The following is a 12,453-nucleotide window of genomic DNA, read 5'->3' on the forward strand; positions in this document are numbered from 1 at the left end:
CAATCTTTATTTTGTCATAGCAATAAGATAAAGCCAGCAATAGCCAAAAGGTATGCCAACACAGCGGTGAAAAACACTGTTCCCTGAATAGCTAAATAAACCAGATGAATTCTTGTGTAATTATAGCACATCATTCTGCTATCAATATCTGTGACTAAATATGTAATAAATATACAATCTTACCATTGGTTTTACATGCAGAAAATGTTCTTTTTAAGATTCAGTGGTCATTTATAAACATGCCAATTAAAAGCGGATGTAGGCGTGAACATTGGTCACACACAAAACCCCACTTGCTTTTAACTCTTTTCAGTTCATATGGGTTTGATTGAATAACTCTTTTATCCAGCAGAGGACAGTATAAGCTTTCCAGTGGTGTATGACGTATTTCATTGAGATTTTATAACGTCGATTGAGAGACCCATGCAACAGCATGAATGGTTGCTTCAGAGCTATATGGCACAGTCAGCTGTAACATTACCCAGCAATATACAGGCACTTGTTGAGGAGTTATTTTTTTCTCCTTCAGTTTTGGTTTTTACTCACTTTGCCTACTTGTCAGCATGGCTGAAGCAGATTCTTCGCATGGACTTGGGGAGTAGGTCAGGAGAGAAGGAGGAAGCATGAAGTCTAGCAAGGATACGTATGAACATGGAGAATATGCACCTTTTACTGCTTGTAACAATTCAATTATTTACGTTGTGTCATATTTTTGATATTGTTATATTCATGTTGGACAAAAGAGACAACTGTTAGCCTTGGCTAACAATGCTCAGAATATTTGTATTGGTTGCTAAACTAATAGGCTTGGCTGTTGGTATAGGGGTATTATTGGCGTACCCTGGGCAGTGTTAGCATAGTGGTCTGCTTTGTTAGAAATCATGCCACTGAGTCACTTTCATGATGTTTGTGCTATTCTCTACTCGCATACTGTAGTGTAAGCATTCATAGGTGGCTCAGTCATGTCTTACGTTTGATGAACTGGTTTACTGTGAAGCTAGAACGTCGCCAACATATTTCTGATGGCGGAATATTATTTTAATGTATCCTTATTGCACATAATGTTTGGTTTTAGTATCTCCATAGGCTATACTTGTCATTTATGGCATGGAAAATACTCGTTCAAATGTACTGCGTGCTGATATGTGCAGAAGGATTGTAAAATTTCCCTTGGAATGATCGTAAATAGTAACATTTGTCTCTCAGGATTTCATGTCAAACTAAAGAACAACAAATTCATTTTTGCATTTTCACCAAGATAATTGCACGTGTGGCACTTTATTTCTACCTAAATTATGAATATACATATGTAAATATTTTTAGTATTGTAAATGGTACAAGTGTCTTGCATCATTAAAGCCATTTTCCAAGTCTATGTGATGCTCGTGTCTGGAGTGATAAAACTTAAATAGAACACTCCTTAAATGGGTGAGGATTGGTCAGTTTTGACATCTGCACAGCTACAAAATGGCTACAAAATGGACCTGCTTGAGTGCAGCAGTGTTGGGCGTGGTGTTACTGGAATGCAGTACTTTTCTGACTAGTATCTGTCCCCCCTAATTTTCCAGGGTACAAAATGATAATGCAACAATAAAAGGCTAAAGCCTGAAGAGACTAATGTGCAGTTACCCTATGGATATACCTAAGATGGTTAACATTAATAACAGAGTATAACATAACTATTAATGTAACAGATACACAAAGAATGTAGAAAAATACAACAGTTCAAGTTAGGCATAAAACAAGCCCCTCTAACACATTCAGGTTCTATCAAGAACAATCAGTCAGGGGTCATCACAACACCACTTTTTCAGTTCAGAGGGGCAATAACCATGGGTATGAGTACAGCTGTCAATCACCACCCTGGGGTACCTGAAGACCGGAGGGAAGCATCCGGAATTAAGAGTTGAGCGATGAGTTCAGACGGGATTGAGTTGAGTTCAGACGGGATTGCTGTAAATGAATAGTTTCATGTTTTCATACTTTGATTGCAACATTATCATAGTTAACGGTTCGTCGTTGTAGTAAGATATGAATTGACACTTATTGACACCTATTTCGAAACACCAGGCCCCATCCCCCACCCCAAGGATGGGGATAAAAGTATATGGGGTTCCCAAGCAAATTCGCAATGGGGCGAAAGTCGAGATCGGTGGATCATAAAGAGGGTCAATTTTTTTTCAAGTAGTAGCCTGCTTTTATGTAATTTACTGGCACTGGAATGTCTAAATGAGAACTTTTCCACTATTTGTTAGGTAAGGAGTTTTTAGAAAAATGGCACGTCGTGTTTGAAATTCTATTTACATAAATTGAAATACTGGTTTTGAGCTGCTCCGGAAAATGCTTTCAGGCCATTGGAAATAATGCATTGACCTTTCCTAGCCTACAAAAAATAGATTGATTGCTTATGGCTCTGAGGGGGATTTTGGCAATTTCAATACCATCACAGTAGTATTAGAAGCTGTTGTTAGACAGTTATTGGATCATAAAAAACCATAATCATCAACACGGGATGTCAATATCAGCCTTCCTTTGGGGAAGGGGACCGCCTTGTTATTTCTTTTGTTATCTTTAGTGTTCTTCTGATTGTGTACGTGCCTGACAAGGCTTGAACGTAGCTTGGTTCTGCCGCAACTGTCCTGCTGTGCTTTTTGGGGTGTGGGACAGGAGAGGCGCTGGACAACGTGGAGCTCAGTCTGACAGAGAGCCCCCAAGTGAGGAAGCCCACCAAAGAGGGACCGTGGGGCGTGAAGGAGGTCGCCGTCAGGCATCACCTGATCGATTTGAAGACCAAGATGAGGACCAACAAAGTGGAGGACAGCAAAACACCCCGATTTGTGCTGGTGAGTGTCCTCCCCTCATCACGCCGGAGTGGTCTTCCCTAATCACACCTGAGTGGCCTTCCCTAATCACACCTGAGTGGCCTTCCCTGATCACACCTGAGTGTCCTTCCCTAATCACACCTAGGGTTGCAAAGGGTTTGCACAATTTCAATACAAAAATCTTACCTTTGAATAGTGAACTTATTTGGGGGGCGGGGACTACACATAAAAAGCAATACTAGGTCTTATGGCATGTTTTGGTTAAAATGCCAATTTAATTGAATTGTAACCATGCACTGCATTCAGCAGCGCACTCTTCCATCACGTACTGATAATTTTCCAGCATCCCTTTAAATAGGAATTCAGTAAAATTACAACCCTCTGCATGCACAGTGCATTCTCCCATCACATGTGCAGCCCATTTTACTGCCAACACTACCGCACTGTCTGAGCCAAAGGACTACATGCTTCAGGTAGTTTGATTATATTACTGGAGTGAATATATTTTATATTTTTTATGATATTTCAGTTAACCGGCAGATAGTAGCCTAATGCAATGTACACGGTTTATACCTTGTTATCACGTTCTGTTGGCTAGCTGTTACCATGTGATGTAGCTTGATTGAGCATGCTAATTGAGGAGTTTTAAATAATATATTTCATTCTTTATTGTAAAACATTTATTTTATAAATGAGTTATTCACTTTAAACCCTAAGGCCTATTATGACAGCGGTATTAATTCAGTTTATCGTTTAGTTTATATTCAATGAAAATAATACATTTCGTCATGTTTTTGTTTACAAAAGTTAATTGTTATTTTGTTATGTTTTGTTTTTGTCATGGAAAAAGGGGTCGTAACAAATATTTTTTGTTGACGAAATGAATGCTGTCTGATAAGTAGGCTATTTTTATCGCTGTGAAGCGGCATGGAGATAAATATTGGTAATTTTGGACACGCAGTTAGCTTCTCTTCAAAACTTTCTGTCTTTGGTCACGTAGTGTGCTGCCGACGTCACTTGGCACTACTCTCGATATAGCCTACTGCTCGTCACTAGAACCGCGGGGTCAACGGACCCCTTGCGCAGTAAAATGGGACGTATTTTGTTAATGTTTATTCCGCATGTCTGTCATTTTTTGACTTTTTCTAAAAACTTGCGCTTCAACTATCTATGTAAATATAATTCTAAAACAACACTCGGAAGACTGTTTTTAGGGGATTTTTTTTAGGTGATAAGAGAAAAGTTTTTTTTGGAGGGGGGTCAATGGTAATTATGTCTGCTTATGATATGGTAAAAGGTTTGTTTCTATCTGCATATGGTAAATGCAGCCTGAGCCAATAGGGCTATATTTCCATTTTATTCCTGTTATTTCCTCTTAATTCCCATTAATTCCCATGGAAAGTTTCCACCTTGAATATTCCAGGAATTTTTCAACCCTAATCTCACCTGAGTGGCCTTTCCTAATCACACCTGAGTGACCTCCTCTAATCACACCTGAGTGACCTCGCCTAATCACACCTGAGTGGAATTCCCTTATCACACCTGAGTGTTCTCCCCTAATCACACCTGAGTGGCCTTTCCTAATCACACCGGAGTGTTCTCCCCCAATCACACCTGAGTGACCTCCCCTCATCACACCTGAGTGGCATTTCCTAATCACACCTGAGTGACCTCCCCTCATCACACCTGAGTGGCCTTCCCTAATCACACCTGAGTGGCCTTTCCTAATCACACCTGAGTGTTCTCCCCCAATCACACCTGAGTGTTCTCCCCCAATCACACCTGAGTGACCTCCTCTAATCACACCTGAGTGGCCTTCCCTAATCACACCTGAGTGACCTCGCCCAATCACACCCGAGTGGCATTCCCTTATGCTCTTTTTGTACGTCGCTTTGGATAAAAGCGTCTGCCAAATAAATGTAATGTAATGTAATCACACCTGAGTGACCTCCTCTAATCACACCTGAGTGACCTCCCCTAATCACACCCGGATGCTTTCCCCTAATCATACCTGAGTGGCCATCCCTAATCACACCTGCGCTTTATGCTGGTGAGTGCGTTCCCCTAATCACAAATGAGTGCTCTCCCCTATCACACCTGAGTATCCTTCCCCTAATCACACCTGGTGAGTGGCCTTCCCTAATCACACCTGAGTGGCTTTCCCTAATCACACCTGAGTGGCCTCCCCTATCACACCTGAGTATCCTTCCCGTAATCACACCTGGTGAGTGGCCTTCCCTAATCACACCTGAGTGGCTTTCCCTAGTAACACCTGAGTGGCCTCCCCTATCACACCTGAGTCTCCTTCCCCTAATAACACCTGGTGAGTGGTCTTCCCTAATCACACCTGAGTCTCCTTCCCCTAATCACACCTGGTGAGTGGCCTTCCCTAATCACACCTGAGTGGCCTCCCCTATCACACCTGAGTCTCCTTCCCCTAATCACACCTGGTGAGTGGCTTTCCCTAATCACACCTGAGTGGCCTCCCCTATCACACCTGAGTCTCCTTCCCCTAATCATACCTGGTGAGTGGCCTTCCCATATCACACCTGAGTGTTCTCCCCTAATCACACCTGAGTGAATGCCAACTCTGCTTGAACCTGAGCTCACTGGCATCGGGAAATAGGAAGTAGAATCTAGACAATGCATTGATGCAGTTAGCAGCAGAGGTTTCTGTGGACCTGGGCCTGTATCTAATCTTGTACGGCAGCGCCCTCTTCTGGTACAGACTACATACTGGCAGTTGGATTATTATGTGCTGACTGAGATAAAAAACAGTCTGAGGCTTTGAATCCAGTTCACCATGTACAGCTTTTATCATAAAGTGCAGGACTGTTCTGCAGTGGGAAAAACTAAGCTGTTTTCTCTTTAATATTTAAAAAATTGTATTATGCAAAAAACTGTTTGACAGTTGCTTAATTAGCATTGCATATTTTTCTTTTACATTTTCATTTCTTAAACTATTTTTTTGTTGCTGTTTTCATTTTTTCCCCATTTGTTTTGATAATTCCCCGTGCTATATAACAGAGTATTTGTAAACACTGACTTTGAAGACCAGCCGTTCTGCCTGCACACATTAGTGTTGCTCCAAAGTCCCGGAGAGGACAAAGATGCTTTTCAGCCGACACAACAATGATACACTTCTCCCATTTTCTCCCTCATTTAACTCTCACTAAAACAGTCTCTAAACCCAAAAAAGAACAAAAGCTCAGCAAATTGACGTTCAATGAGACCATTAACAATCATCAGCCGCGCAACGTCGGAGAGTGTGAGGGCATGTGGGGGGAGGGGGGTGGGGAGGGGGGGAGGGGGGGGGCTGATCGCTTTGGTTTGGCGGTGCTTCGGAGCCGGTTCTGAACCCCTGCCTGTTCCACGCTCAGCAGAGTCAGTGCCAACAGGAGCTGGACCGGGTCCTGGAGAGGATCTCCAAGATGCCCTTCAGCGAAAACAGGGGCCCCCTGGAGGACCTGTACGCCATGCACATCCCCAACTGCGACAAGAGGGGGCAGTACAACATGAAGCAGGTGAGCTTCCCCGGCTGCCTGAAACAGGCGTGCGGCCGGGCGAGACTGAGGTGAGCTTCCCCGGCTGCCTGAAACAGGCGTGCGGCAGGGCGAGACTGAGGTGAGGCCGCCAGGGCGCTTTCCCTCGCTGCTGGTGTGAGGCAGAACAGATGGGACGACTGTTGGGCAGCAGAACAGCAGGTGAAGGTTGGGGGGAGAGAGAGAAGGGGGGTTTATTTCTTGACAAATAAAAAACAGTGAGAGATAAGGCTGTTGTGCCAACGCAGAACAGGAAGCAACTCGGGAGCCTTGGCATACACGACAGTAAAAAAAAAAAACGCTGAAAAGTTTAAGCTGATAAGGATATTTTGAGACTGAATGGCAGCATCAGTCAGATTATTTTTGTTGGCTATAAATTCTCCTCGACAGCAGCTAGACGCAGTCATTTTTTAAACGGTCGAAACGGCGACACGGTATCTGTGTCCTGGAAGGGCCGCGAGTTCCCAGCGTGGAGGACCGAGCACGGACAAAACCCCCAGAGCGAGGGCAAGGGGCCGATTGTTTCGACGCGGGGGCGGGGTTCCCAGGGTTTCCGAGCACTGTACCTCCGCGCCCCCCGGCTTTGTCATCGCGCTCTGCCTCCTGTAAATCCTCTAACTGCCACTTTTTTGTTCTTTCTCATTGAAGGAAAAAATCGAAAGTCTTGTTTTGCCTCCCCTGTTTTGGTCCCGCGAGCGCTTGTGCCCCGTTCAATTGTGACCTCATTTTGGGGAGCGCTCAGCGGGGGGGGTGGGGGGGGGGGGCGAGTCTGACTGTGGCAAATGAACCACGGAGGGGTTGTTGTTGGAGTTGCCCCCCCCGCCCCCCCGTCCCCCGCTCCCCCACCCCTCCCTCGCTCCCAACTGTAACCCTGGTGTCCTGCTCTCCTGTTGCAGTGCAAGATGTCCGTGCACGGGCAGCGCGGAGAGTGCTGGTGCGTCAACCCCCACACCGGCAGGCAGATCCCCACGTCTCCCATAGTGAGGGGGGACCCCAACTGCAGCCAGTACCTCAACAGCCCCGAGGCGGAGGCCCCCACCGCCTCCCAAAAATAGCGGCGCCCCCCGACCTTCCGACGAAACGGAGGAAGAAGAGGAGGTCCCGCGTCTCAAAAGCCAAGAGAGTAACATAGGAGAACCAGTTATGAAACAGTTAAGCTAAATTCTGAATGTGCGCGAGCGTGTGCGTGCGTGTGTGTGTGTGTGTGTGTGTGCGCGTGTGTGTGTGTGGGTATGTGATAATATGTGCATGTGTATGCGTGTGTGTGTGTCTGACGCTGTGTGTGTGTCCGTCCGTCTGTTTTTGTGCGTGCGTGTTTGCGTGTAGATTTGTTCCACGTAAAATGCAGTCGATCCTCAGTGACATTGCGAGAGAAGTGAATCCATCAGTGTGTTTTAGGTGCAATCAAAGCTAAATTGCAAGTACCAAACAGACCACATATGGGAAAATAAAAGGAAACTATCACGGATGAAGCTCGTCTGTCATTCACAGATTTCGGTTTTTGTGTTGAACCAGAACAAACAGGCGTGGGGCGGGGCTGCCGTTATCTCCCTTCTTTTCATTGGCTGTGTGCTGTGCATGACATGGAGGTCTGCGTTGCTGTGTCTGGCTGTGTGGGCATTCCAGGCAGACTGGCCTTGCGTTTGACTAGCTGCCGCCGTTCCAGCCAAGTCTCATACCTATTTATTCTACTCTTCAGCTCCGTGACCACGTGCTGTACGCTAACTAATCCTGCTGTGTTTTTATTTTCCTTCTTCTCGCTTAAAATGTCTTTTTTGAAACGCCTTTTTTGGGGGTCCTTTCCCTGGTTTCCCTTTCTGTGAAATATCGTTGTTTTTCCGTTGATCTTTCACTGTGACTCCTCACGCATCACTTCCCTTGAGTCCAAAGGCACCCTGCCGGCTCTGCTGTCAGCATGTCTCTCTCCCTCCCTCTTTCCCTCCCTGTCTCTCTCTATCTATATCTCTCTCTCTCTCCCCCTCTCCCTCCCTGTCTCTGTCTCTCTCTATCTCTCTCCCCCTCTCCCTCCCTGTCTCTTTGTATCCCTTCCTCTCTCGTCCCTCTCCTTCTGTGTCTCTCTCTTTCTGTCTCTCCCTCCCTCTTTCTCCCTATCTCTCTCTCTCTCTTTCTCTCTCCCTCTTTCTCCCTCTCTTCCTCCCTCTCTCTATCTCTCCCCCTTCCCTCCCTCCCTCCAGTGTGTCTGTATTAGTGTGCTCCTCTCTCAGGCATGGAGAGGGTGCAGTTGTCAGAGAAATGCATGGTGGCTGAATGACCCCTGTTCTTCATTCCTCCTCCTCCTGACCCCACACCCAGTCACATGGCAGAATAGGTGGGGTGGGGGGGAGGGGGGGTGCTGGACTGTTTTGGGGGGGGGGGGGGGGTTACTAATGAAGTGCTGACAGAGGGTGAGTTTAGGATCAGGGTCTGACATTGACTGATGGGATCTTAAGTGAGTTTGACTATATATAAACATAGGTTCAGAAATATATGCCTGCTATTTTGTGTAGTGGCCGAGAGTCCAAATGCTCTGGATATCCCAGTGTACCTCGGCCTAAGCCAATCAGCATTTGCATATTCCAGTGTAGCTCGGCCTAAGCCAATCAGCATTTGCATATCCCAGTGTAGCTCGGCCTAAGCCAATCAGCATTCACATATCCCAGTGTAGCTCGGCCTAAGCCAATCAGCATTCACATATCCCAGTGTAGCTTTGCCTAAGCCAGTCAGCATTCGGATATCCTAGTGTTACTCGGCCTAAGCCAATCAGCAGTCAGATATCCCAGTGTAGCTCGGGCTAAGCCAATCAGCAGTCGGATATCCCAGTGTAGCTTGGGCTAAGCCAATCAGCAGTCGGATATCTCAGTGTAGCCTGGCCTAAGCCAATCAGCATTCGGATATCCTAGTGTTACTCGGGCTAAGCCAATCAGCAGTCGGATATCCCAGTGTAGCTTGGGCTAAGCCAGGCAGCATTCGGATATCCTAGTGTAGCTTGGCCTAAGCCAATCAGCATTTGCATATCCTAGTGTTACTCGGCCTAAGCCAATCAGCAGTCGGATATCCCAGTGTAGCTCAGGCTAAGCCAATCAGTAGTCGGATATCCCAGTGTAGCTTGGGCTAAGCCAGGCAGCATTCGGATATCCTAGTGTAGCTTGGCCTAAGCCAATCAGCATTTGCATTTCCCAGTGGTGCTCAGGCTAAGCCAGTCAGCATTTGGATATCCCAGTATAGCTTGGCCTAAGCCAGTCAGCATTCGGATATCCTAGTGTAGCTCGGCCTAAGCCAATCAGGGCCTGAAGCTCTTGGAAGTGGCCTGTAGTATGAACAAGTTTGGCTGTGTTTATTCACCAACAGATTTCCCACATGGGCTACCTTAAATAACGCCAGGGTGTTCTGTGTGCTTTAAAACCATGATTTCACTGAGTTTCCCAGTCTCTCAGTTTACCATTATGATAGGCCTCCACAAACAATATCTTTAAAAATAAAGCCTACAGTTATTCCAGTCAGTGTTGACGAGTACTGATTTTTGGCTTCCTCGACTGATTCCACGGAAAACAGGATCCTGTGTAATTTCACCCATCGAAATTCCATGACATCTGAACCATGACATCGCCGCCACTGGCCAGTGTTAACATGTTCACCCTGTGTAAGGTAACCCATCAATTTATCATATTAAAAGCTTACTGAAATAAATACATACCTAACAAAGTATTCCCGTTGTCTCTATGTATATGAGCATAATCAGAGTTTCTTCTTTGAATTTATTATTATTATTATTATTATTATTTTTTTGGATTGTGACCCCCAGAACTGGGGTAATTGACATTACTGGTTCATATCTGCGTGTAAACACAAAGTGCTGTACGCGTTCAGCTTTTACTTCACGGTGGGATTCGCGGCACAGAAACATGCGAGGATGTCCGTCCTCGTTTTCTGTGACCGCAGCTGGGAGTCGGTCCTGATGCAGATGTCCATCGGCCCGATTTCACGTGCAGTTTGAGTTTGGCCCGCTTTTGAAAACGAAGCGAAACCGATCCCTGCTGATCGGGCGTGTTGATTTTGCCGGAGACGGGCGGGCGAGCGGGGCTGGGAGTTGAGGTTTCTCGCGCGCGCGGGTGGGGGGGGGGGGAGACGGATGGCTTCCCGTCCGCTGCGGCGCAAAGCCTGCGTCTTCGTGCTTGCGGAGTCGCTCACCGGCGACGCGGGGAGCTTCTAAAGCGAAGCAGAACATCGCGTGCTGTGGCTGTTAAATGTATGTCGTTTTTCTTGTCGTCCCCCCACACACCCCCCTTGTATCTGGGTTAAAGGATAGAGCGGTTTGCAATCATTCAGTTCAAAGTGATTCACGTGAACGCATCTTATTTTTTATTTCCTTCCTATTCTGTCGTCCTCTTCTATTTACAGTTCCTCTGCATTTAAATGGATAGGAAAAAATCTACTACCCTGTTAGACAGTCACAAATGTATGAGAAAGCAAATAGTTAAATGTCATTTTAAAATCATATAATAAATTCAGTATATAATAAACAGAAATATCGCCTTTCATTGCATGACTCATGGGGGTTTCATTTTTATTATTTTGTTTGGAGAAATGGTATTTTGCATAGTTTAAACGAAAATAAGTTAAGTAAAAATGAGTGACACATTTTGTTTGTAATAAATACATTTGTTTTGATCAAGTGAAGTGGAATATTGCTCAAGAGTGATGTAGTACACATTTATCCTAATTTGAAAGGTTTGACACGCGCCTTTTAAAAACCACCCTCATTTTTTTTATTGGGCATTCAAAGCTCTTCAGTGCACGTGCATTATCCAGCCTTGGGGTTTGGCTAGTCTTCATTTAAGCTGTATAACAGAGATACCCAAATCTGCCAATAGCACTGCTGGTTTTCATCTTTCCCGTCCAACCAGGGGCTGGTTTAGACTTGGGGAACCCGGTGAGTGGAATCTCTGGCCAATCAGTGACATTAATCAATTAACTTCCAGGTTGAAAAGAAAACCAGCAGGACTGCTGGCCTCGAGGGCCAGATTTGAGTACCCCTGCTATAGAACCTTCTAGAAAAGGAATGTTGGTCATGTGCTGGAAAATGAGGTCAGCATCTGGGTTCTGACTGTGTTCTACTTTAATCTGTGTGGGTTCCTCTGGGTTCTTGAGTCAGTTTCAGTATTTCCATGTCTCCATATTCACCAAGGCATATTTCTCCATTTCCACTCCCAAGGCTAATATTAATGAAAGGCGAGGGGACATTTTTAGGTGTTGATGCAACTGTTTAAAGAAGAAACCAAATAAGTTCAAGAGAGAAAAAGAAAATATGGTTTAAAGTACAAACATTTAGTTGAGAGTGACACATTCAAACCCAGATATCCATAGTTGTTTGCCTAATTCTTTTTTAAAGAGGCAAGATAGTTTTGAGGCCTCAAGTGCTTTGGCAGCTACTCTGTGGGAAATGGGTATTGTTATGTTTGCTACTTCAAAATCAAATCCCCCTACATATACCCCGCCCCCCCACTCCTTGATCATCTTCTGTCAACGAATCCCTTCATGGCTCAGGACCATCAGTAGTGTGTGCCATTCTCTATTACAGCAGTGGAGCAATATATTACAATTATGTGGGATTTAATATATATATATATATATATATATATATATATATATATATATATGTATTCCACTGCAGTATATTTAAAATAAATATAAAAGTGGAAATCATTTGTATATGTGCGTTTGCCCAAATATTCTCCCCCTCCCCCACACGTAAAGGCACACGTGGCTTACCGATGTGCTCTGCCGTCTTCCTGTTATTGAGAATCGGACTCCACACTGTGCGGGCGCTGTCTCTCCCAATCTCGCTCCGCCGCTGATTTTCAATACCAGGCTCGTGTGCGTACTGTGCGCCAGACCCGCCGGACCACTGCCGCCATCCCCTCTAGGGGAGGCAGGCGGACCCGTCTGGCGGTCCGTTTCGCGGGTCTCCACGGAGATAAGGAACCGGACGGGACCCAGCGTGCGTCCCATAAACATGGCGCCGCCATTAATTGCGGACGGGGCTTGATGTTTTTATTTATTTTATTTTTTTTTGTGAACAGTCATTTCCT

General features: G+C 45.4%; 1 protein-coding gene across 2 annotated transcripts in view; it reads left to right on the forward strand.

Annotated features, from left to right (window-relative positions):
* Nucleotides 1–10,069, forward strand: part of LOC135240351 (insulin-like growth factor-binding protein 2-A) — a 30,234-nt gene extending 20,165 nt beyond the window's left edge. The window contains exons 2-4 of one of the 2 annotated variants that reach the window (XM_064309719.1): nucleotides 2,668–2,843; nucleotides 6,203–6,346; nucleotides 7,261–10,069. In XM_064309719.1, the coding sequence (XP_064165789.1) occupies nucleotides 2,668–2,843; nucleotides 6,203–6,346; nucleotides 7,261–7,419 (479 nt within the window). In that variant the 3' untranslated portion in view covers nucleotides 7,420–10,069. The remainder of the gene's footprint in view (nucleotides 1–2,667; nucleotides 2,844–6,202; nucleotides 6,347–7,260) is intronic. The other variant, XM_064309720.1, reaches the window with a different exon arrangement.
* The last annotated feature ends 2,384 nt before the right edge of the window (nucleotides 10,070–12,453 follow it).

The sequence above is a fragment of the Anguilla rostrata genome, chromosome 15 (assembly GCF_018555375.3).
Source record: "Anguilla rostrata isolate EN2019 chromosome 15, ASM1855537v3, whole genome shotgun sequence".
NCBI lineage: Eukaryota > Metazoa > Chordata > Actinopteri > Anguilliformes > Anguillidae > Anguilla > Anguilla rostrata.